General features: G+C 46.6%; 1 protein-coding gene across 2 annotated transcripts in view; it reads left to right on the top strand.

The window, feature by feature from the left end:
• TBX4 (T-box transcription factor 4) overlaps window positions 1-26,711 on the top strand; it is a 38,437-nt gene that overhangs the window by 9,115 nt on the left and 2,611 nt on the right. For both annotated transcript variants that reach the window (XM_082068157.1, XM_082068156.1), the window contains exons 4-8: window positions 9,061-9,180; window positions 10,860-11,007; window positions 22,395-22,547; window positions 24,540-24,628; window positions 25,151-25,392. In XM_082068157.1, coding sequence (XP_081924283.1) covers window positions 9,061-9,180; window positions 10,860-11,007; window positions 22,395-22,547; window positions 24,540-24,628; window positions 25,151-25,392 — 752 coding nt within the window. The remainder of the gene's footprint in view (window positions 1-9,060; window positions 9,181-10,859; window positions 11,008-22,394; window positions 22,548-24,539; window positions 24,629-25,150; window positions 25,393-26,711) is intronic.

Genomic DNA, 26,711 nt, shown 5'->3' with positions numbered 1-26,711 from the left:
CCATGGCAATGGTGTAAAATAGCCTTTTTGTATAAACAAGGCAAATATTGATAACTTAGTTGGGAGGGAGAGGGGGAGTCATTTGTTTCATTCTTTGTAGAACTCCACAGAACGAGCCAACTATAAATTATCGAGAATTTAGGGCTGAGAATTACTTTGGGGGATTATTACTCCCTCTTAGGACTGATCTGTAGGAGACATTAGGAGAACACAGCAAACTCAGCATTGAAATAGAAATCGTGTTGTTGCCAAGAAAGCTTGATTTATAAAGTGGAAACATCTTTAAAATGCACTCGCTATCTTTTTAATGTTCGACTGTTTCGTTGTGGGAGGGGAAAAAAAAAGATATTATTTTATATTAAAAGGATCATCAAAAGATAAAAAGTTTATGTTAGTAAAGTTCCCTGAACTTTGCATAAAACCACTCGCCTCCTTCAGACATAAAATCCTGCCCATCGCAGCGCCCACAGGATGGCACGCTGGGCCCCATAAATCAGAACTTTTGCTTGTTTCGCCTGTGTGAGGTTTGTTCTAATTACTGATTTCTACCTCAGCGGAGTTCTTGTTGCTGCGTTTTAAAGGCTGAGTTCTGTATAGTGTAAAATTCGCTCCGTCTTTGCGGATACCCGGGGCTGCCTAAACCGGACGGGGGGCGAGAAGGAAACCGGTCCCGCGTGATTTCTGTGAGCGCTGAGCATCGCCAGGGGCATTTTGTAGAGCGGCTTTTTCGGAGGGCAGCGTTTGCAGAGAAAACCCCGCTGCTCGGGAGGCTCCGGTCCGGATCGCTCCCCGGGCAGCCGCATCCCGCTGAGCCCCGGCGGCTCCGGCCGCTCCCGGTTCCCGCTCCCGGTTCCCGGTCCCAGCGCAGCCGGGTCGCCTTCCCGGGCAGGGTGAACAAGCCCAGCGCCCACACCGAGCCGTGCACGCCTGTGTTTATAAATAAGGCTATAATCGTTCACAAATTCTCCCATTTACTTAAAGAAACACAAACAACAAAAGGCATTTTCCAGGCGGGGAGGTGCTATTGAATCGAACTAATAAAAGCAATTTAGATGATGATAAAGGGGGTAGGGTGTACTGGAGATGCAGGTGTACGTCTGAATTCCTCCCGTAGCTCTGGATGTGCGGGTCGGGCTTTGCGCAGCCTGTCCTAGCAAAGCTCAAACCTTTCCCGCGGGGTTCAGGGGTTCCGTGCTCATGAAGTCGTGTGAGGGGTGGGTAAAGCAAAAGCAAACGAGAGAATTCATTATAAATCTTGCTCCCCAACGTCATTTTTTTGCTTTTATGTGCTATTATTTAACAAAAAAAAAATGATGTGTGTATACATATATATATTTTTTACCTTGCGGCAAACCATACTTTGTCTCCCACCATTCTTCAAGAAATCTCATCTTCCAAACCTTATTTCTGCAGGAAGTTAATCTTTGCTTACACAGTCTTCCTAGCTAAGGACTTCTTTCTTTCTGTTAGTTTTATTTAGCTCTAGCTGTTCCCTAGTTTTCCCAAGGTGCCAGTCTTCGCAGCATTGCAGTTTCTCTGCAGATACTGCCAGAAACAAACCATCTGATGCAGCTCATGGCTAATCAGTAAAAAATACCAGGTCACAGGGTGTTTGGTCACATTTTCTTGAACAGTTACTGAAGAGAAAATACTATGTAATTCCTCTGGGGTAGAACAACCACCCCAGTGATGCGAACAGGAGGCTTGGGATACTGAAACTGAGTTTTGGCTGGAATGCAGGATGTGCACAGGTACGAAGACAGCTTCAGCCTTTATAGTAACAGGTTTTAAGAAGTATATGTAGGAAAATACTGTGCAGGAAAAGAACCCCACAACAATAAAGTAGCTTGCATATGTGGAAAAGATGCAAACCTCCTTTAGATGTTCAAGTTTCATTTTAAAAGTGGCTTATTTCAGTTTAAAAAAAAAAAAAATCTGTTCCTAATCAACTTTAGAAAACCAAAATAAAACTAGTTTTTAGGACATCAAGGTCTGAAGAAGTATAAATGCTTTGGCTAAGCTGCTGCAGCTTTCCTCTGTGAATAATCTTTTAAAAGTTAAATTTTCCATGGCTCTGCGGGGCATATGGATGCCCAGTTCTCATTACAATTAAAGGGAAATATTTGTCCAGAATCTTTTGAGGCAGCTACAAGAATCTCTGCTAAAGGGTTTTGATCCAAAAGCAAACCTTAATATCTGAGATCAGCAATGGAATGTGAGCCATCAGTTTAAAACTTGGAAAATAAAGTAGATATTTAAGGAATGTTTGATCTGCTTAGTCCTAAATTCAGGGTCCTGGAATTACCCTGTTGGGGCAAACTCCTACTTTGGGAGCGAGGAGCAGGAGCAGACTCCAATGGCTCTTGGCCGTGCTGCTCAGGATGTCGACAGCTTTGGCAAGGAAGACAGAGCTCGTGCACACTGAGTAGGGCAGGGATGGGATTTGAGTTTTTAATACGCTTCTCTCTTCAAACAGCAATCCTTGCTTTTGGTTTGTTAAAGACACGGGATGCTCGTGGTTAAGGGTGTTCCCAAACTTTGACCGCTCATCCTTAAGCCGCAGCTGGCCAGGGTTGCAGAGAAGGGTTTGATCAAGCCCAGACCAGCTGGGAAAGATCTCCCACCATTGCTTGGGCTCTAAGCTGAAGGCTCCCAGGCACGGGGGCTGTGGATCATGTCCTGCTCTGCACCGATGAGCCGGTGCGTGGCCTGGCACCGGGGGCAGTGCTGCTGGTGGCCCCAGAGGCTGATGGCACTCGCCTCTCCTGTCCGCTGGCTTGTTGGGACCTTTTCTGCTCAGCTTCACTGATGGCAAAATGAAAGCACCGCGGCAAGAAGCCTGCCTGTGTTTCAAGTTACCGTGGGGCAAAGAGAGGAAATGTCTCTAGACCATGAAAGCAGCCATCCAGCTCACCAAGTTCTCAAGTATGTGAGAAACAATGTTTTATTTAAAAATGAGATGCGCTCGCCAGAAGAAAAAAAGACAACCTCACCATTCCAAAATATAAAAATCCCTTAACTGTCTGACCTTCTCATCACTAGGTCATGGTCTTGCCACCAGATAAATCTCTCCTATCTGTCCATAGACTGAGAGTTCAATGTTGCTTGTGTTAGTGACAGTGAATTTGGGGCTGAAAAATGAACTACTGATGAGAACTCCTGTTGAACCTGTATTGTTTGTTATTCTGAGGCAAGGATCTGGCATGGGCTAATCCAGCACTTCAAAGTTAACTGCTCTTACTTTGTATACAGAGCGTCATAGTGGAGTGGCGTGGGTGATAAGAGAAATAAGGGACCGAGGGTTAGGATACACTGGGAAAATGGGACCCTGTTGAAAAACTCTTTGATCTCTTTAAAGTATTTTCTGAAAGCAAGAATCTATCAAGAAGGAAATGCCATTTAAAAGGCTAAAAGAAACAGCTGACATCTCCAAATTTGTTTTAATCTGCCCCAGATAATATTATTTTTAAAGATGCGTTAAGTCAGTGGAAGAAATACTTGTCAAAAAGAAGGGAAATTAGAAAAAAGAACAAGGGTCATCAGGATGGAAACGTGGTTCTTGAAGCCTCTGCACACCATTCCTTACCCTACTAACAATGGAGATGAGGCGAAGGATCCTTAAGCAGCCATGGCCAGTTCTCAAGAAGAATTTGGGGCCACATCAGTCGTTATCAGGGATGTAGGCACGTTGTCTGCTTCGGTGCCTTGAACCCATTGCTGGAGGCATCTCTGCATGCCCAAGAGCTTCTGAGGAGGTGCTCTTTCAGCCATTATACGGCTTGTTAGCCAAGATGTTGAGTGATTTCTTGTTTTATTTTCTGATACATTCACAACCCCATATGCTCTAAGCATCTCCTTTTCTGATAGCACCACACAGGAGCTTCTGAAAATCCAGCTGTGTCTTGATTTGACCACCCCAAAATCAAGGATTGTAAAATCACTGTCTGTTGTTGGAAATCTTTTGTCTTATCAAAACTCCTTTTGAAATCAGGACTTTAGCTGCCGAGCTGCTGAAGGGCTGTGGGACGTTTTGACCCCTTGAAAGGACAGAAGTGGTCAGTGGTATCTGAACCACCTTCCACACCACAGGGACATGCGGTGAGCACTAGTCCGTGCATTCCCGCGGATTCAGAGAGTGCTGACAGCCTTTGATGAGGACATGGCTTGTGTTGCCCCAGTGGGATTTGCATGTTTTGCTTCCATGCAGTTTTCTCTGCGGAAATACCAGGTGGGTTCCCTGTGACTTCCCTGCACGCTGGTCACAGAAACCCCTTCCCAGCTAACGCATCAGGAGGAACATGAGAAAGTAACTGTGCATCTGAGCAAGGAAGGTCAGATCAGATCCTTGTGATCAGGAGGGTGTTGAGGACCGAGGGGTTTGCGGAGGCCACCTCATCACCCAGCGGTACCACGACATGAGCCAGTGTCCCCAGGACACACAGGTTCCAGCTGCAGCGTGACATGGGGCGTTGGTGCTCAGATGAGTGCTTTGATCAGCTCTGATGCTCTTGGCTTTTCTGGCTGCACTGGATTGCTGTCCCCTGCCCAAAAAATAACACTTTATTGGCTCTGGGAGCCTTGCAGTCTCTCGTCTCTCCAGGACCAACCAGGGCTGCTCACACAGGGATAAAAACACAAGTAAGATGCCCACAAAGTGGCCAAGCCTGGAGAGCCCGAAAGGCTGGGAACTGCTGCCCCAAATGAAAGCAAAGCTTTCCTCTTATCACTCGCTTCCAAATCCAACCAACCAATTACACATTAATTAAACTTTGTTTGAACATAATAGAAGCTTTGGCTCCATGTCAGTAACTGCTCCATGGTTAAGGGGATTCGATGGTAATAGAATAAATAAATAAACAAGAGATGCTTATTCTAACAGTTCATTTTAAAACAATTTGTGAATATCATGTAGAGATAAAATGTGCCTAGCATAAACTTAGCTAAGCAATGACTGCTTCATTATCAGAACAAATAATTCACTCGCACATCATCTTTGAAGCTTGGGAGGGCTACAGAATTGTGCTGCTTGTTTATTTTCCTGACTTTTACTGTTTTTGCTACATTTCATCTGCACAGCGCTGTGGGGAAGGGTTTAGCCGGGGCTGTGGCAGTGCTGTGCCCCGGCCCGGTGACGCCAGCCCTGCTCCTGCCACCCTGGTCCCCAGCGCCGGGCTCAGCCCCTCTGCCCTCCCCAGGGATCACCCTGCGCTTCAGCCCCGGGGTGCCAGACTGTGCTATTTTAATGCCGTATCAGATGTCTCACTTGCACAGGAGTGAGGCACAAGGTCCTTTCTCCTGCGACTGCTTTTTGAGGGCAGCTTTCTCAGGTGAATGTAAAACCTTGTATACATTTTCCCTTCTGAAGGGCAGTGGGATGTGCTGCCGTTCCACAGCAGCATCGTGGCCGTGCTGTGCGGGGAGGTAGCTGGAAACGTGCATGCCAGAGCCACTAAACCCAGCTTTGAGGAGCATAGGAGACCAGCAGGATGGTGCTGAGGAGTCTGTATGGTCCCTTGGTCACTGGCTTGAACTGGAGGGAGCAGTGGGGTTCGAACGTGGCCAGAAGTGGGGTTTGCAGAATGGGCTGCCGGGGCTGATGCTTGGCTGCTTGTGCTGTGTTCCCTGCGCATCAGAGGGGAGATGTGGGGCTGCCCCATGTTGTTGCAGCTGTTGCACTGAGTGTGGCTTGAAAAAAAATGAGCATAAAGGGGAAGAAATTGGTCTGGCCCTTGACTTCCCCACCCCAGGCTGTGGCTTTTGCATGTTCAGGGTGTTTGCTGCAGCCCCAGGACACCGTGTCTGACTGAGCTTTGGGTCTGAACAAAAGATGATGAGGCTGGGAATTGCTGCTTTTAATCTCCCGATTACTGGTGGCTTAAACTTCGCCTAATAGTTGGTTTATCCTGTGCTGCACATGTACCCAGTGCTTAACCTGGCTGAGCTTCCCCGGTTGCGCAGCCACAGCAGCTGCTGTGGGCACAGGAGCTGTCACTGGGAATCCAACGCTGCCTGCTCGGACGTGCTCTCCGGGAAGCCCCAAATTCCCCGTCTTTTTAACCCGTTTCCCACAGCAAAGCTCCCACTCGGTTTGGAGCTGTGCGCGGTGGCGGGAAGGAGGGTGGCTAAAATGCGGGTCTGCCCGGATCTTGCTTCAGACCTCCCACCAGAGCCAGGCTGAGCTTTCCCAGAGCTTGACAAGACGTTGGCAAGTTTTTAATTGCAGCGCTGGGTTATTTTTCTGCCGCTGCTGGTCCCCGAGCAATAGATGATGAAGCAAACTATTGTCAGGGAAAGCTGGCCGAAGCGAAGCATCCTCTGCGGAGCCGCCCATCCGCCCCAGCGCTCCCGCCTGCAGAGATTTGGCAGAGTTATGCAAAGCTACTACTGAGCGGAGGGCCCGTGGCTGTGAGGAGGTTCATTGACCTGTAGTAAATTTGGGGAAGCAGGCAGGTTTTTGGCCCCTTCCCAGGGCTGCCGGGGAGCTGTATAGACCCACTGTAGGCACGGCCCCACTCTCGGGCAGGGCTGGTGCAGCCTTGCGCCTCCACCCTGGTTTTCTGCTCCCTTCTTTCAAACGGGACATTTAATAAGGGCCAGGACATGATATTAGGTGCTTTCTTTCCCCTTTTTTTTTTTTTTTTAAATTGAAAGTCTATGACTGCATTTTCTTGGACCCGGCTTTTCCATTTGTCATGCCTTCCCACCAGAAACGCGCAACCCGCGTTTGTATCGTATTGCAAAGAGATATTTACTAAACGAGCATCTGCCAAGGGGTTTGGAAATATGTTTTCATTAAGAAAATTAAACTGACAAGTCCCTGGACAGCACATTAGTTGCATATTCTCTTTTTTTTTTTTTTTTTAAAGACCAAAATGTGGCAGCTAATAATAATGATGAAATGTCTCTGCGCAGCCAAATTACTAAAATCTACCCCATGTATTTCTGGAAAAGAATGTGGAGAGTTGGCAAACTGGGTTGTAGCTGGGCCTGCCGACCGCGGAGCACAACGCTACCACTGCGAGATACCGAGCGGTTTGCAAGTTAAGCAACACCTTCAATCAGATGCGAGCCCCCATTTGTTATCCTTAAAGAATTTCAACTGTATATGTTATGGTAGTACTTTGGCTCTTTGTATTTATTTTAGAGGGCTATACTAAAGAACATTATAAACTCAGGCATGTCCATGCTATATGAACTCCATATGCTGAAGCTTAATTTTAAACGCCATTAAAAAAGCACTTAACATTTACAATATATCAGTCGGGCTACTTTAGCAGCTTGGATGTGCTACAGTAAATGAAATGATTGAGGAAAAAATGAAATTCAGAAGCTAGATGTTATAAAAGTCCCTGATGCAGAACGTTTGCCTGGTACGGCACAGTAACTGTCAAACAGTATCCGTCTCATTTCTGGTTTTTAATCAATTCCTCCTCTTTTTTTGTTTCATTTTTGAATGTAATTTTAAGGCCTAATTTTAAAAAAAAAAGTCTTGGCATTCAGATTGGATTCCTTATGCAATTTTTTTCAATGTGTGAATTGGGCTGTGTATTCGCAAATTGAAATGTCCTACTGTATTTATCCAGGTGCTTACCTGTAGGAGGACAAGGTTAAGAGGAGTGCAGAGTTTATGAATGAAAATCAAATACGGACATTGGTAAACCACCCCTTTTTAGTCCCAGCTAATTACATGGTAAACATCTGGAATTTATGCAGGGCGGTTAAAAGAGTCAATTGAAATGATTTCGAACAGGGCCCATTTTGTTGCCTTCTCCCCACGCAGCGACAAAATGGTGCTGCAGATCTGGGCTAACGCAGCCGGACGCGGCGGCAACGCATGGGGAGAGGAGGATACAGTGGGGGAGCGAGGTGGCCTCGATGCCTCATAGAGAAACAACATTAGAATTTGGGCCTCTATTAATTAGTGTAATTAGAATGGCTCCAGGATGTAGCAATTCTCATCCTCCGTCCCCTTACGCTGGTGGAAAGGAGAATTTAGGCTCTGGCTGGTTGCTTGAAGGCTGTGGTGAGCTGGTTTGCTCAACTGACTTATTATTTTTACTGCATTGAGGAGGAGGTTGGGAAGATGGAGCCAAGAAAATAGTTGCTCAGAGGACGTGAAGTGCCTGATCCTGCAAATCCCGGCTCCAGGGCTCGGGAAGCCCATGGCAGTGCCGTACCCACCTCCCTTGGATTGCGAGACCAGACAGTGATGGTATATACTAGTTCCATGGCCATAGCTTTACTAAAAATATTCTTTGATATTTCCAAGATTCTTTAGTTATGTAGAGACATAAAAATATTCTTTCATGATAAATGGGTTTATGTGATGTTCCCTGTTTGGTGTTGGGTGCTGAAGTCGATGGTGAATCATTGCGATGGGCATATTTTCAGCGCAGAGCTCTGAGGTGCTCCTGGCTCAAACAAGTTCAACTTCAAGGGTGTGCTGTGAATTTGGGAAGTTCGGGAAGGCCGGAGGAGCAGTGGCCGTCCACACCATGGCAGGATTTAACTCTTAGTCTGCCCCGCAGGCTTCACTAACCCTCAGTTTTCAGTCTGTTGAAGGGAATACAGGTTGATGACATGGTGGGACGTTGTGTTGTGGATATTTGGAACGTGTGAAAGGGGGAACTGCGTGTACTTAGTTTCTTCTGGAGTCCAGTGAGATCTCATGACTTTTTGTGCACACTCATGGCAACAAGAAACGTGCATTTTTGAGGCTGCCATAAGCCTCCTGGAGCAGTGAGGGCTCCCTGTCCGAGCCTCCCGTGAGGAGGGATGTGTTGACCCCCCAATATCTCTCTCTACACCCAGCTTTTCCTGGCACTGGCCCATAACCCCCCTCTCTATACCCTCAGCCATATTTGTGCTCCATTTTTACACTAGCCTTGTGCAGCCCATGCTCTGGAAAGGGTGCATTTAATTCAGGTGACGTATATATTTGTCCTAGCGTGAATTCAGCACATGGTGGATCTGCCTTTTGGGGCGCTGCTCCAAGTTTCCATCAGTTCCAGCACTTCCCCAGGTCTCTCACTAACATGTTAACCCTTTGCTTTTCCTAAGGAGGATGTTTCCTAGTTACAAGGTTAAAGTGACCGGAATGAACCCCAAGACAAAGTACATCTTGTTGATTGATATCGTCCCGGCTGATGACCACCGGTATAAATTCTGTGACAATAAATGGTAAGAGAACATTTCTGTTTGCCTTTTTATTTATTTATTTTTTTAAATTCTTAAGAGAATTGCAATTGGATCGACTGTTTGCTGTGCAAACTCAGAAACCAACATACATATCTTCCCCTGGAAGGGATGCCAACATCCCAGAGCTCTCTTTCATGAAGCAGAGATAGGTACAAGAGCCAATGGCTGGAAGTTAAAACCAGACAAATAGAAACTAAAATATTCTTAACAGGCTGGGTGATTAAGTGCTGGATCAAACTGCTAACGGAGGTGCTGGACTGTTCATTTCCAAAGTGCACAAGGCTGGATGTCCTCTCAGAGGAGGTGCCTAGTTTGTCTGGCCATGTGCGGATGTAGGAGGGTAAAGCCACAGTCTGTTTTATACTAGAGGCTGGACCAGATGATCTAATTATCCATTTTGGCTGTAAAAATTAGGTATCTATGTGAGTCAAGAAAAGCTTTAAATTCTTTTCCTCTATAGTAATATTTTGCTTTTAGGAGATGAGCTATCAAGCAAAACATGGGGTGGTTTGCTCAAAGCCCTGGTTCTGCCACACTGGTGCTGCAGTCGAAGGGAGCAGTGATGCTCCCATCACAGTCCAGTGCCAGATCCAACTCAGAGGGTTTTTTCTTGTATTCTTCCTCCAGAGTTCTCTTCTCGTATTGCTCCCTGTGCCTTTGATAGTAAAGTTAGTTACCCGAGAGACAGCTACGATTTTTGCTTTCTGACAAAGGAAGCATCTTGTTTTCTCTTCTGGTTTTTACCCCAAATATGCCCAGCAGCCTCTCACACCACAACCATTCCCTGTGCTTTTCCCAAACCCTTCCACCGACTGCTGCCTGGTGAAAAGACAAGCAATGGAAAACTTCACAGGCATCTTAATGGGAACGAGCCTGGTGACATCCTATAAAACTGTAACAATTTACTTGCACATTAGGGCTGCTCTAGTTTTAAAAAATCCCTTTTCTACTCGCTTTTGTCCTGGGGTGCCGCTGGGTGAGAGCGGACTGAGGGCTCCACAGCACGGCGGCCACTTTGTGTTTTAACCATTAAGCCTGAGATGATGAACAGTTGTTAAGTCTGTTTAATTTAGCTTTTGCCAGCCCTAGAGCTGTTTCCTCTTTTCATTTTATTGCCGCTGGAAAGTCTCTGTTGTTTTTGATAATATTGCTTTTATTTATTTTTTTCTAAGAGGGGAACAATGCTCTGTAATGGGGGAGTTGCAATTAAGCGGGTCCATGAGGGCTGGTGTTGGGGGGCAGCACACAGGTCCAGGGGGGGCAGCAGCCCCTTGTCCCCAAGCTGCTGCTGGCCAGGGCCACCAGAGCCCCGCAGAGGGGACACCCACAGCTGTGTCCACTCCTGCACCAGGTCCCTTCTCCTGGGGAACTGTGTGAGACCATCTCCCCTTGCAAAATGGCTTTTGAAGCCTTCATGCAAAAACCCAAAGGAGATTTCCACCTTGACCAATGCCAACACAATTGTGTGTAGAGTTCTCGAAGGAGCAGAGCTGGGGTCACTCTGCTGGCCTGCGATGCTGAAACCAGGAGCCCAAAACCTCACGAGCCTCTCTAGACCTGGCGGGAGGGTTGTTGGGTTGAGTCCACGGACAAACCCCTGTCCTACGGCCGGGGTGGTGACGGCTGCTGAGTGACAGGGTCTGTAACTGCTGTGTTTGCAGGATGGTGGCTGGGAAGGCAGAGCCGGCCATGCCGGGGCGGCTGTACGTGCACCCCGACTCGCCGGCCACCGGAGCGCACTGGATGCGGCAGCTGGTGTCCTTTCAGAAGCTGAAGCTCACCAACAACCACCTGGATCCCTTTGGACACGTAAGAGAGACGTTCTGCACGGGTTTTGGTCAGAGGTGGGCCCGCCATGCTGCATTTGTGTCTGGACCGGGATGGTGTTTAGGATGTTGCAGTTAATTTAATGACGAGGAGCAACATTTATTTTGTGTGGCCAGTGCATCCGGGTGGGGAGTGTTGGATGCCGAGGGAGGGGGGGCTGTCGCTGCTGCCCGCGTGCTTCCCTGCTCTTGGAAACGCAGCCTCCGACTTGCTCAGCCATCGCTTGTTGGATGCCACCAGCCTTTTATTTTCTGCCCTGGAACTTTCCAGGCAGCGCTGTGGGATTTTCAGCCCGGCTGTTGCTGCGCACAGCACATAAAGCTCGCAGAAGCAGGTTGCATAAACTCACTATTTTCCAGGCTGGCTTTGGCAGCCCTGTAAAAGCTGAAATATTTTATTTGGAAAATCTTAATTCATGTGTATTGCAAGTGCAGAAAGTGGGCAGTGCACAGTTATCTACCATAGTGCGTTTGATAACTCAGGACAAGGGCCCTCCCAGCCTGCCAGGCAAACGAGGGCTTAGATAATGGATATAAAAATACTGTCCAAGCTGAAAGTCACGTTCAAATAAATAAACCTCACTGGCTGGAGGAAGGGAAGATAGAGGTTAAAATCCTTTAAGGTTTAGTGCCATCGACTCCTCCTAGAACCACAGGTAAGAGAATCTATTTTGTATGTCAAATGTGGTTTTTAACCCGCCCGTCTATTAAGCAGCAGCAGTTTGGGGGGTGAGGGAAGCTGTGAAAAGGTCCTGAAGAAGGGTGTAGTGTGAGAGGCGGTGTATCTGCCTTGGTCAAAATGATCATGCATCAAACCTCCAAAGAGCAGGTTTCCCCTTGGAATCCATGGTCCTGATGCCACCTAAAGCCGTACAGAATGTGCGATTCTGACACAGCCAAATCAGGTGGAGCTTCATGGGGTTGACTCTAGAGGCAGCTCAAAACACGGCTAAAAATCCAGAATTTTTGCTGCTTTCGGAATTTTCTGCAAATTTCAAACTTTAAAAAGCAAGCGCGTGGTGCGGTGGCAGAGCTGGGCTCTGGCAACGTGACACGGTGATAACCCAGCCCTGCGCAAAGCCCTCGGCAGAACTGACCCTCGTCCCCAGCCTACTGACCCCAGAGGAACACGTGTGAACTTCAAAGGCTAATCAGGACCATTTAATGCTGACGTTATTAATCACAGGCGATCTTGCCCCTTCACTCTGCTTTAAGGGGGAAAACGCCACGGAAATGAAAGCAAAACTGTGTTAGGGGTTGCACAGTAAAAAATACATAAAGCCCACAAATGCCGATGTTTTGGTGTCAGCAGCTGGACAGACCTGCTTGCTTTTTTTTACTCCTGTGTTTTTCTCTTGGTTAACTGTGTAGCTTAATATATGACTGTTTATGTTGTAAAATGTAAACCGTAAAACATACAGGATGTTCGATGTGGCTGTAAAACAAACAGGATGTGCAGTGTTGGCTTTGCAACTTTAAATGTTTGCTTTTCCTGACTTTGTCATTTTTTAACTGCGATTTTAACACTGCATTTTAATGGGGAAGATTTTTTCCCCCCCTCCTTTTAATAAACAGCCAGTTTGTTCTCCCACAAAGCTTCCCTAGTGACACAGAGGGGGCTCTGGTTTGTGTTTTGGGGCGATACCTGCAGCATGATGCTCTGGATGAGCCGGGCTCAGCCCCCTGTGCCATGTGAGCCGTCCTGTCTTGTGCACAGCCCAGCACGTTCTGCCCCATGCCGCTGGGAAAAAATGCCTGAAATAACCTGTTTTAAGCTCCCAGGTCGCTGTGCAGTTCAGACACTGACAACCTGGCTAAATGGGATTCCTCAGACAGTTCCTCGTTAGGCTTCTAAATTAATTATCTGCTTTAGAGAAGCGGTACTGCACAAGGAGGAGAGTTGGTCTCTGCTCCAGGTGAGCATGGATTTGAGCTGTTGCGGGGGTGGCCGGTGTCCCTGGGACAGGCAGCTCCTGCGCGGTGGCTGCCGGCACAGCGCAGCTCTCCAGCGAAGGCAGCACATTGTGAATAATAGCAGCTTCTCATTTCTAGGAATTCGTTCCCAGCAATTGCAAACGCTCTCCTAAAGCTCCCTAAGAAAAACAAGTCAGAAAACCCACAGGGTTTGTTTGCTTTCTCGTGCTCCAGCGAAGCCTGCCTGCCGTTTCCTTTTGTCTTTGATTTCCTCCAAACCTCAAAACCACGCGGAGTGGTGATTTCTGCAGGCTGCCGCTGGTGCTTTTTTTGGTGCACGGGCAGCTGCCCAAGCAGATCCACACCAGCTCGCCCTCCCTGGCACCCTCTGCAGCACTCAAGGGTGTCACAGTGCTGGGCTCCCTACCTGAGTCCCACTGTCCCGGGCTTCGTCTCCTGCTGATATCCCAAACCCCCGGCTGTGCCCGCATCCCTTTGCTGTGTGTGAGCGATCCATCCAGCCCCTGCCGTGCTCTGGTGCCGACAGAGATCACTTGCTGCTCAGGGGCAGGAGGGGCGAGGAGGCGGGGGAGAGGCACACGGCAAAATATCTTTGTGCTAAATGTTCCTTTTCTGGATTAACCGTTTTTTCGGTAGATGCTTATTTAGAGGAAAAAATGAAAGGGGCTCTTCCAGCTCCCCTGGTTATTCATCTACTCGTTACCGCTGGGCATGGATGGTGTTATGGGGGTCTCACAAGAAGGATTTTAGTAATACTAAAGGTGGATTTTATGGGCTCGCGGTTGCAGACGCAGCTGGATCACGACAGGCTGCTGGGGTCCGTCCCTGTGCGCAGCCCCTTTGCGTGGCGTGGGTGCAGGTGTGAAGGGCAAAGGCATCACGGCGTGGGGCTCCTCTGAGCCTGGCCGCTGGGCACATGGGCTCTCACCCGAAAAACAGGCAGAAATCTTGCATTTGTTGATAAATGAATCCGTGCCCTGACTCTGTGCACTGTAATAGCTGCTGAACATCAGCAGCCACAGAGTTCATAAAGAGAAGTGTAGGTACATTTGAGGCTTAAAATAAGTTAAACAGCTTAATTAATAAGCCGCGGAGCTGAAGCCCTTGCTGCAATCCCCGGAATTAGACAGAAGATTATTTACTGTGCTGATGGGAGGGGATGCCTCGCAGGCGGCGCTGGAAAGCCTCGCGTTCTGACACCCAGCCCAGAAACCTCCTCAGCCTCCAAAACCTCAATCCTTCTTCTTCCACTGGCCAGCTATCCATTGTGGTAAATTATGAGTTACGGTCGGAGGCATGGGAGGCATTTTTCAACGCAGACACATGCAGATTTTAAATAAGAAGAAGTTCAGAGCTCTGTAATCTGCCCGCAAACCCCTCTGGTTGAGCAGGTTTTGTGGCAGGTAAGCCTGTGCCCAGCTCACGCACCATGGTCTGAAAATGTGGGCTGTATATTTTCCTCTTGGGGCATTTTTTTGGACCATGAAAGGCTTCTTTCACCCCAGGCTTAACAACTGAGAAATGCTCATGTTGAGAATGGATTAAGAAATCAGCAGCCGCTGTAATGTTTAGCTCCAGTGAGGTCTGTCTGATCCTAAAGAAAGCATTGTAAGCCACCTATGCTTAGAGTAAAATCTTAATTTATGTATTTCCAAATCTTTACATGCAGAGATAATCAGCCTGATAGAGCCTCTGATTTATGTGGGACTGGTGAGTGACAGAGTTAGCGATTCTGGCAGAGCTGATGCTTTATTCTTTAATGCCACGTGAATGAGAGGCGGTTGCATATGTTCCATCTTCGGAGACAAAGATACTCTCTTAAGTGCCAGCAAGCTGCGCAAGGTTGGCACATTCCTTGCCCATTCCCAGTGCATTCTGCATGGGAAGCACCCAGCTGTGTTTTCCAGGAGAAAAATGGGAATGTCTCCTTCATCATGAACCTGGTTATGTCATTGCAAGTGCTAACAGATCAGTCAGCTAATACCAGCCATAGATGACGCACAGAAATAACCTCTCTGTTGGAAAGGGTAACATAATACCCAGATATCTTTCAGAAGGTTAGCTCAGGGCACATGGGGAAATATTGAGCGAGTCCTGACATGTATCTCTGTAGTGATAAATGCTCATGGATGGAATTCCACTTTCTTCAGAGGTTTAAGGTATGTAAACAGCAGGGTGGAGGGTGCTCGGGAGATGGTCCTTATGGCCAGGAGCTGCGGGTGACGGATGCTCCGGGCGGGTGTGAAGGGGCACGGGGGGGTTTGCTAAGGGGCTTTGCTTTGGACCCGCAGTGAGGTGGTTCTCCTGTGCAACTCGTTTCAGTTCATCAGGCTTTTTTGTTAGTTTGCTGTTTGGACTTGCCTTCGTCTCCTGGCTCAAGGTGTTTAAGCTGCTGAGACTGGCAGATCTTTGAAGCAAAAGTCATCTATTTATTTCCTGCTTGCACGTTATGGGGTTTTCTGTATCTAGAGGAGTTAATGATGAGCTGGATGGCAGCCCCTCTCACCAGGTGCAATATATCTAGAAGAAACCCATATTTTACTCTCTCAGGCCCCCTCTTCCCTTGATTTTAGGCAGGTTGTGACCACACAGAGCCAGGTTAGGCTGGTGTTTGTGTGGAGTAACACCAGGGAACAGCAGAGGGGCCAGCATATTGCATCAGGGGGTTCTGCTGTTGTTGTTGTTGCTGTTGTTAAACGTCTCCACTGAAATGAAGCCTCTGCCAGAGGAATCAGCTTTTCTCATGGGCTTCTGCAGCCAGGCCAGCTTGGAAAGGGCGAGAGCATCGCATCGGTATTTCTGGCAGGCTCCAGCTGGGACCAGATCAATTGGAAATTGTTTTCTTTTCTACAGAATATAGAAAGATATTCTGGGGGGCTGGGGGCGGGGAAGACAAGTGATAAATTAGGATTAGAAGTGGAGGTTGTGACAAATAACAGTACAGATTTAGATTAATGCCCCCCAACACAATATTGCTGAGCTTGGTTATGTTACATACCCTGTATCTACCTCACTCCTTGGCTGCTGATGGTGCCTTTTAATTGCCAGAATTGACTTTATCTGCTTTTAAAGTGTGATGTTGTTTTAGTTTCTGAGATGTAACCTACTGAGATTTAAACCTACAGGATATTATAGATGGTCTGTCACTTGTGATGACATTTGAAGTGATATCCCTGGTTTTCCTCACCCAAACCTGCGTTTTGCTGGTTTTACTCTTTAATGCTGATGAGCTTGTTATTTCTCTTCAGATTTATTATTTGCACACTTGGTTTTATTTGATTATCACTGAAAGACGACTAGTCGTGGTGTTTCCCTCTCATTTTGCTATTAATTCGACTTTAGCATTTTTCTGTCTTTGCTCCTCAGGAGCACTCAGGCACTTTAATTAGGTTAATGTCCTAGTGATCTCATGAAACCTTACATTTTATTTAGATTTTTTTATTATTTGTTTGCTTTATGACTTGCGGCCAAGCCGTTTCCTCGCCGGGTGCTGGGTTGAGGTTTATGAGGGACGGGGCTGCAGCAGATCCGGGCACCATCCTGGCTGGGGGACGAGACGCGGTTGTACCACCCGTGTCCCCACTAGAGCAGTGCTGCAGCGGCTCTGGAGCGAGAGAGCAGGTTCACACCCTTACTCTCAGCTATAGATTTCTTATACGTATATATAATAAGATTTCTTTATATAGAGAGATATATGGTTTATTTTATATATATATATAAAAGAAATATACAAGAACTTCATGCATATATGTATATATATACGTCTCCCATTACTAAAGTCTTTTTTTTCTCAGTCCATTTAAGACCCTTTGTCCAGTCCTAAATTTGAAGGCAATATTTTGGGGGGCATCACTAAGTCTTCTGATGAAAGAAGAGCCGCGAAAAGGTTGTTTTCTTTCTTTTTATTGTTGTTTTTTAACCATTCATTTTAGGCAATGTCTTACAGCCGATCTGCAAAATAGTGGTGCCCAAAATAATCATAAAGCCGTATGTGAAGTTTTATATTGTCTGCGTTGTTCCTACAAAAGAAAAAGGAGTGGGGCTTGTGCCGCTGGGGCCGGCATGTGTTTCGCAGGGATGGATAGATCAGGGATGGATAGATCTGCATGTGCAATTTAAATAGTTGGGTAAGGAGCGACCAGTGGAGCTTTTGGTTGAAAAGAAGATTTCCTTCTCTTGTGTTCAATCTTTTTGTTGTTACATTGCTGGTTTATATGAGTCAAATGCAGTGGCTTTTAGTAAAGTTCAGCTAGAATCAGAGCCTGAAATCGCCTTCCAGTCTTGGGAGGGCAGCTGGCCTGGAGAAGGGTGCTGAGGAGGTCACAGCTTTCCAATGGCCTGTGGCACCCCTGGTGACAAGAGCTGGGCAGCACCACGGGGGTGCGGGGGACACGGGTGGGTGTCCTGGGACTGCAGCCCCGGGTTTGCCCTGTCCTGGCCAGTCACAAACAAACGCCCATTGGATGTGGTGCTGAGTTCTCCTCCACACCAAGGCTGTAGCGCGAGGCCAGGAAACACTGCTGTGAATTTCAGCTGACATTAGATAAAAAAGGACTGAGGAAAAAAATAAAATAAAATAAAAAAGCCCAGCTTTGGCCTTCTCATAAGGAACAATTTGTCTGAGCTCATGTTGAATCTTTTCCCAGGATTTTCCATCCTTTCGGGGTTTTTTTCCCCATTGTGCAGGTTGCCAGGACAAACGTGTGGGTTTGGGAGGCTCCTCGGGTGGGATCAGCCCCGGGGGACCAGACGTCCCCTCCGTGGGTCGGGTGCTGCAGAGCGACGCCAATCACCCTTGAGGTGATTGAAAATAACTTGGATGAGGTTTAGGTAACTTCAGAGCTAGCTTTTTAGCTGCTGTAGAGGTTGCCTGAATATAGTGTTTTATTTGGTTGAACTCGAGGGTACTGAAGGTGTTTTTCCAACCTAAATGGGTTCTAGGATTTGAACTGCGTGCTGTGGGGTGATACAGCTCTGCAGGCTCCCATCATGGGTCCCCAGCGCTGTCCCGTTCATCCGGGGCACCCCAGCTGGGATGATTCCTGTACTGATGCTGGGTGGCATCTCTGAAACATTTACACATAAAGAAAAGTTAGGTTTGGGATGGCCTATACCATCAAATGCTCTAAATATTAATCGAGATGAACAGCAGCAGTGGTTGCGATTCTGGAAGAGCCTCGATGATTAATATGCTCTTTTATTTGCATGGAGACAGAATTGGGGTTTTTCTTCTGGTCCTTCATGCCCCAGCTCAATGTTCTGGTGTGGGACAAGGGCCAAGCTCAGCTTAACGGCTTTTTCACTTCAGAAAGAATAGAAGGAAGGAAGAAAGAAGCAGAAAATATATTAAAATGAGAGATTTTATATTAGTTATGCGATCCCCCGGGAGCAACCATAAAATTATGTGGCTTTTTCGTAGCCATTTACTATTCAATATAAAAAGGCTAGTTGCCATAGCAACCACTGCATCATATGACATTCGATACCTTGGAGAAACAGGGAGCGCTCTTAAATCAACTCCCCAAATTTCATATGAAAGTAAATACATTTTACTGGTGATTTCAAGGCGAGTTCGCTTTGCGACGAGCAACGCGGTGCCATTACCCTTCTAAGCTTCTGGCCTCTGGGCCTGATCCTGCAAACTGGCACACGTCTTCAAGGCCTGAAGCCGACATTACTCAGCAGTGTGCAAGATTAGATGCTGAAGGCGTATGTTTTCCTAAGTAAAATTAAATGGAAGGAGCAAATGACACCATTTTTTTTTTTTTTTTTTGGACATTTGTTGCTGACTGGGGAATGCCAAAAAAATAAAGAAGTTGAACTATATAAGGGTTTAAGTTCCAGCTGCCAACTATGTGATCAGCACAAAGTGGGGCGCCGGGGGGGTGGGTAAATAAAAGAAAAGATGTTTGTGTTAGCTCGTGTTTGACTTTGGAGCTCGTCTCTCTCACAATCTGGTCCGCACGTGCGATGTGTAGAAGTGACATCACCCCAGAGATCTGCTCCAGCTCCTCTCTGGCCAGCAATGAGGGGGTGACACTCGCGGGGGACACCCCCCCTGCTTCCCGGTGACAACAGTGTCAAGCCACCAGAGCTGTGACAAGTGTCTCGAGCTGCTTGGGTCCCCGCAGCCGCACAGGTGGTTTATTGCAGTGTTCTGGTGCCATCCGCGCCGATGCTCTTGGCAAAGGTTGCCGGTACCCAGACGGGTATATTTTTAGCAGCCATCTTCTTTCTTGAAGACGTGTATTTTCCAGAAAGAGAGAGTGGCGGTAGGAGATGGCATCCTCATGGGGGCCTGTGTTGGGATGTTGAGCCAATATCCACTTCATAAATTTGGGCTTGTCCATCTCATTTGAGGATTCTGGTAGTGGTTTGGTTTTGGCGTTGGTTTTGGTGTTGGTTGTTTGGCTGAGTTTTTTTGTTTGTTTGGGTTTTTTTAATACAAAAAAAAATAATATATATATATATATATATATATATATATTTACTAAGCACCTAAATATACCCCCATCTCATGTAAGCTGAGCTGTTTCTTTCATAGACACAGACTTGATCCTGAGATGCAGAGAGGCTTTCAGTCACTAAACCAGTGTCTTCAGTGCTGCTTAAGAAACTCTTTTCCAGTTTCCCTCACTAATTTTGTGTCCTTGTCCTTTATCACCTTAACATTTCCCTCTATCCAATACATCTGTAACTGTTGTCAATAGCAAGACAAGGCGAACACTGTTTCTTTTTCAGTAGTTTGCCTACTTCAAACTACCTACATTTTGTACTGGAAACAATTTAAAGCTGTTTGTGACCGTGTGACTCTGACTTAACCTCCTTGTGCCCACACAATGAAAAACACAAGTGCAGGTAAATATAGAATTATTGTTTTAGCATCGCCTTTGAGGCTGAGAGCCCCTCCATCACCTTCTGCCCAGCACCGACCAGCAGCAGCCGCGCTCTGCCCCATCGGTTAAAATACTTCTCATTTTTGACACAATTCTTTAAGTTGATCTTTCCACTGATGTTCGTCATCAGGGTGGAATTTACATTTGTTTTGTGTATTTTTAGCCAGTGACCAATTTTCCACAGCGGCCTTGAAAACTATTTAGCCTGAATTGTTGGCATTTCAGTGTGCACAGGCAAATTGGTTTGCAGGTGAGAGCTGGGAGGCTTTTTGGAATGATTTGCAGAATATTTGAACGCACAAGGCTTACAGCAAGCATGAGTAAGAAGGATGCGTGTGCATGGTATGAGAATGGTGTGTTTTGATGGGGCTTTGCTTTGCTGGAAGCTGTTCCACATCCATGGACACGGACTCAGTGACATTAACCTGAGCACTCTGCGGTTCTCGTGTCTATTAATCATGTTTTATGCTCAGTGGTGGCTGTTTGGCTTTGATCTGGCACATCTCAACGGGGTCTCCTTTCCTCGTCCCTGCTCTCGAGGAAATTTAGCACTTTCCAACAGGGACAAATAGTCACTTTGGTGCAAGGGACAGAAATGCTCAATGTTGTAAATGCACTGGGCTAAATTAAGCCATTTAGAGTTCTCTCCCCCAATGTCCTGCAAATATGGAGCAGTTCACCATGAATCTCCAGACAGGTTTGCAGCCACAACTGTAACCTTGAGCATCTGGCCAAAATCCTAGATAGATACATTTCTATCAGGCTCCACAAAGTAACGTCTTGTTCTTTTTGGAAATTGTTTGGACTCCTGGGGTATAAAGAAGTTAAAAAAAGAAAAATAGAAAAATATTTTTAAAGGGATCATTATAGTCCGTTGGATACTACTTTGGAGGGAGAATGCTGACTATTCATCCAGAGTGTATTCAAACTTGGGATCCTGATTTTCCTCTTGGAAATCTCAGTTTAAGATTGTTTTCTTTGTCCTGCTATTGATTTGCTCAGACTTTGGGTACAAGTCACCCCCCCTTGCTAGACCTGGCTAGTTTGGGACAGGCGGTGAGGAAAGCTCAGCACTCTTCAGCTTCTGCTCCAGACAATCGTTATTTATCAGCTTGGCTCAGCTCTTTATTATCGAAAATTAAAATGCCCCTTCTTATGAAAGTCTCGGCCTTCTGGTGTTACTCAGCTTGGCTTTGTTTTACGAGTGGCTGATACATGAAAGCAGAGAAAAAGCTCCAAACCCAAACCTGAGCTGACCCTCCCAGGTCTACACCCCGCACATCAGCAGCCACAAAGTGGTTAAGAGACTTGATGCAAAGCTGATAAAATGCCAAAAATTCCTCATTCTCTCTCTTGGGGAGCAGGGAGGGTTGTCTGGAAAACGTCAACAATAAAAATTGCATTTAAGTGGTATATAACGCAGCCAGCTACTGTGGGCAGAATTACGTGCAGCCAGATGAAGGGGTTTAAAGAGCACAAGTTCCTCGCTGCCTCCCGTCCCAGCTGGAACACAGAGTTCTCCCCCACGCGGACGGGCATGAAATAGAAAGGGTTCCTGAGCACAAAAGCCGATCATGGAGCAAACACCTTCTGTTTCTTAGTAATTCTTATTTTAAATTGGCTAGATCCACAATTAGTGTGAACTGATGCTGCTCTGCTGCGTTGTGTCCATCCATCTGTCTGTCCACCCATTCATTTATCTCCCACCAGTTGAAGGCACCACCCATCGCAGTCCTCCCCGCTTGTCCCTGTCAGGGGTGGCCGTGTCGTTGCCACTGCTTCGGGGACCACAGGACGGGGAGGGGTGTCAGCTTGGCTGGAGAGCGAAGAAGAGCTTGTAAAGGGCCGTGCCAAGAAAACCAGAAGAAAGCAGTATTTCTTGTTTGCCCAGTAAAAGGAATAATGGCTCTTCTTAAAAACTATTCAATTTCTTAAAACAGATTCCGTTTCTTGAAACCATTCTCTTCTGTAGCATCTGGGCACATCCCTTCTTTGTGGCAGAACAATGCTGGGGGGCCGGGGCTCGGGCAGCCCCGCTCGCCCCTGATGCCCCATCAGACCATCCCTGCGCTGGGCTCAGCTTTATTTATATTCCCCCCCCTCCCTGTGATTTCTCTGATTTCTTTTTTTTTCACTCTGCTAAACTGTGTATTTTTCAGCTCAGTAAAGTATTTATTAGAAATCTTTATGGACCAGTCTGCTGGTGAATTATAGATATTGTACAGCCTCAGCGTGAGCTGGGAAAAAAATTTACGACTCTTTTTTCCACTCAGACCGACTCTGTCCAATAGCAATAAGAAAATGAGGATTTACTAGGAAAGCTTTAAGTTCAGTTCTGCTTACCAGAGCAGCAGATACCCTTTTAGTCTTGGTTCATGTGCATTTATACAATGTCATTTTCCCCTCTAATTTGAAAGCAAAGCTAAAGCTGAGCAGTAGTGGGCTTTTGTGTCCTGCTAGTAAAGTCTGCCCAATAGCTATGGCTTGTCTTTTATTTTTCTTAATTGGATTTCTCAGTTTAGCACCAATTGTTTTTCAGATCATTCTTAATTCAATGCATAAATACCAACCGCGGCTGCATATCGTGAAGGCGGATGAGAACAACGCTTTCGGGTCGAAGAACACAGCCTTCTGCACCCACGTTTTCCCAGAGACGTCCTTTATATCGGTGACCTCCTACCAGAATCACAAGGTAGGCTGCTTTTCTGCCTCAAGGTGCTTTATTTCTGTTTCCAGACTTTCGGCGCCCTCTGCTACCGACAGCCGCAAAATGATCTTCCAGATTGCAGCGGCGCGGTGATTCCTCTGCTGTGCAGGATCTGTTTGCTCGAAGGGAGGGGAAAAGCCTATTATGCTGCTATTGTGCAGCGGAAAAAATCTGCTTTAAAAGACCAGTTTTCATTCCAGCCTTGCAAACATTAAGCAGGAGTGAGGACCCAGAGGATGCAGCTGAGGAGCAGCAGAAACATGGTTGGGCAACAATATCTTGGCAAACCCTGCGAGCCCAGACACTGATGACTCGGTGTGCTCGTAAGCGCTAAGATGTCGTTCAAAACAGCAAGCAGATCTAATAACGATGGTAAAGCTTGCTCATAAATCTACAGTGAAAAGTAATTATAGTATGTGTACTTAGTGAGACAGAGGAGGAATGTAACCGTAAAACCCCAGCTAAGCAGAGCTCTGCGGTCAGCACACGGAGGCAGGAGGGGGTTTGGCGTTGTTTTGGGGGGATATAAGAGATGAAAGGCTTCGATCTGTACTTTGGGTGTAAATTGTAGGGTTTTGGCTTCTCTGTTTCTTTTATGGTAGTGGTGGCAGTGCGTAGTGATCCCGTCTGAGGGTTTTACCAACCCAGGTTACCAGCAGGACAGGTGACACTGTGACAGTCAATCGTCACCTCCGTGTGACAGCGGGTGCAGAGTCCCCAGGGCAGGGAGAGGAGAGGACACTGGGCAGGGGGTGACAAAGCTCCTTTTCCAATCCTGCTACTGATTTACCCATCTTTGCACAAGTCCCTTCTCCCCTGCAGATTAACTAATGGTGAAATTCAACTGCAAGGTTGTATGAGGATTAATTGGAGTTTTTAAAGTACTTTGGGATTCATAAATAAAGATGCAGAGTCAAGTAGCACCTGAATGTGACATCTGCTATACGTTACTGTATCAGGTCCTTTTCTACACATTCACAGGAAAATTACTACAAGAACAGGAACGTGTGTGAAATTCTTCCTCCCCAATAATCTGACCAGACCTTTTCCTCCCAAGCAGGCTGCCCTTTGATGCTGGAAGCATAGAGTCCTTGCAAGATTTTGCAATTAGTGAGCCAGTTAAAAGACTCAGAGCAGAAACATGGATGTGTGTGTTATGGTAAGACAGGGGAGGAAAAAAAAAGTCCCTATTTGGACACTGAAGTGAATCCTGTTTGAAAAGTTGTAGCTGTTGGTGTAAAATGACCAGTTGTCCAAACATGGTTAACCAAAAAGGCTCAAAAGAGCTTATTTAATACCTACTTTAAATGTCTCCCATGTCAATAGTGCCTTTCATCCCTAAGGTTCCCAAAGTGCTTAATAAACTTAATACTTCCACTGTCATTGCTGTACAAGCACTGCTGGGGGAGGCTGGTAGCTGGGTGGCAGCATGGAGCGGACCTGATGGATCTGGGGAAAATGCCCCAGATGAGCTCGAATTTTATTGCAAAGATCCTGTGAGGAGCTGCCCCGGTGCTGCCCAGCTCTTGCTCTGAATGCAGAATGCAAGGATTTATGAAATTGTTATGGAAACAAGGGAGAGCCACACTGTAAGGAACAGGGGTCTCTAACGTAGGAAATCTCTTAAATCAGACAAATATATTCTCACTAACGAGAGCCCAGAATAAGAACACAGGACCCAAACTTAAGGAAATTTGTGTTCCTGTCCTCATTCATAATTAGCGATTTTGTGAGCTTTAAAAGCTGCTTCTGCAACATCTGTCACCAAACTTCAGAGCTCGGATTCTCTCAGTGCTGAAAGCAGAGACACCGTCTCTGCCACCACGTCTTGAGATGCCGAAGCTCCCGCGGACTCTGCATTTCAGAGGCATCGTGTAGGATGCGGCCCCTAGAGATCTCCAGCCTCAGACCCGCTGCGGCACGTCCAGCGCTGAGCCCTTTTCAAACGCTTTACGCTTGCTTTTTGTTCTTTTAAAGATAACCCAGCTGAAAATCGAAAACAACCCCTTCGCCAAGGGATTCAGGGGCAGCGACGACAGCGACCTGCGCGTGGCACGGCTGCAAAGGTACGGCCGGGGGGCAGCCGGGGGGGTCGGGAGCTGCTGGGGGTGCACACGTGTGTTCACGCGTGTGTTTGTGTGTGCACCGAACCCAGGCAGCGTGTACGGGCCACAGTGTCCGACACACCGCCAGCCAGCGCGTCCTTCAGACCTTGTGCCCAAATACAGCCCTACCGCTGGGTTTAGCCTCATTCTGCTCCTGCTGCCCTGCACCTCTTTGGGGAAGTTGTTAAAAGGTGTCTGTGCCATGGGGACATCCCATTTGCCTGTGCTTGAGGGCATTAGGGCTTTTAATGCCATTTATACCCCTGAAAAGCTCTTTCTGTAATTCAGTGGCACACTGTGTGATAATTAATGTATCTTAACACCTGCCCACACCCAGCAGAGTGTGATGACTCTGAGTTGATTGTATTTGGCAAAGGGTGTTGTAGTCACTGGATGGAGATGCTCCAAGGAAGCCAAACTAATATTTCATCTTTTTGTTAATACTGATTGCTAACTGGTAATATTTTTTCTTGCCTCTTTTAGCAAAGAATATCCAGTGATTTCCAAAAGCATCATGAGGCAGAGGTTGGTGTCCAGTCATGGCCAGCTTTCAACAAAGCCAGATGTTAACCCACTTCACGGGAATCACCAGACCCTTCAACATTATCAGTATGAGAACGGTGCTCACATGCAATTCGCAGCTTCGGATGCTCAAGATCTGCCACTCAACACCTTCACAGCACAGAGGGATTCAGGGCTCTTCTATCATTGCCTAAAAAGAAGAGGTAACTCATGTTTACAGCTAGAAAGATATTCCAGCATGAGCAAACTTACCGCTAATTCAATTTCATTTTGAATCAGCCTCTTAGGCCTCGATCTTCAAAGATACAGATGTGATTGAAGTCTTTTGGGGGGTCAGGACCCAAGAGCTGGGTTTTGGGGCAGTTATTAGTGGTTTTGTCACACATAAAGTGTATTTAGAGCCTGAGTCAAAGCTGAAAAAAAATAATCAGAATGCAAAACTCAAATGACATGAAGCTACATTGGAAAATTATCCATTGTTAGAATCAGCTGAATTAATAGTTGTTTTGAGGAGGCCTTATCTCTCCTGAGATGTTCAGACAGTGTCATTAACATTAATGAATGTGAGGACAAAGCCTTGAGCGATTCTCTTGATGTCTGCAGGTTAGTGGGACTGTGGTTGCTGGGTGTAAGTATCCCTTGCTTCCCACCCACTAGTTCTCAAGTTTAGATGAACTGTAACTACTTTCTCTTCATTTGAATCCATAATCAAATGAGATCATGGCATGTTTTAACTTAAATGGAAAAATTTTGCACATAAAAAAAGCCTTGTATTTGCATCTCGTTGGCCGCTAATTCATTTAAGCTGTGAAGGATCCTCTGATCATGGGCAAATGAGGAATCTAACAGCACCAGTAATGAGGACTGCAAGACAAATATGTAACTTCAGCAGATGTTTCATCTGCAGATGAATTCACTAATTCACCCAGAGAATATTCCTAATGACTAACAGAATGCTGCTGGCAAACATGGCCACAGTCACTGTCATTTGTGGGAGGGGGGCTCCAGCTTCTCAGCGTAAGGCTGAGGGAAGGGCTGATGACTGGGAAAGGGCTCCTTTATCTGGAAATATTTCTACAGCTTTTGACACGAATATCTGGGAAATGTATAGTCATTTTTTGTAATGACAGGAAGGCAGGCTGCGATAAGACCCTTTAAGAGACTTCTTGAATTTGTCAGGAATAACACTGCGAGAGTGTCGGGGACCTCTGTTATCTGGATGGATGCGAAGTAATCTCTGATGTGAGAGCAGTAGCCCAAGTCACTCACTTAACCTGATAAATGTCACCAGAATGCTTTGAGGCCGAGGGGATTAGCCTGACATTTGCAACACGATGTCTTTTTGATGTTGTACATTGTCTTTCCAAACTGAAATGGTTTAACTGGATTAATCTGAAAAAGAGCACTGGTTGGTTAGTGGAATAATCACAGATTGCATGCTCGGCTTCTAAGGGGACTTCCCAGTCACCACAGGCTCTCAGCAGGTTGCTGTTAAACGCCGTCGCTCCGGGAGCTGCTCTAA

This window comes from Streptopelia decaocto (genome assembly GCF_964273445.1).
Source record: "Streptopelia decaocto genome assembly, chromosome: 18".
NCBI lineage: Eukaryota > Metazoa > Chordata > Aves > Columbiformes > Columbidae > Streptopelia > Streptopelia decaocto.
The sequence above is the reverse complement of the archived record's forward strand: the minus strand, read 5'-3'. Positions and strand labels throughout refer to the sequence as shown.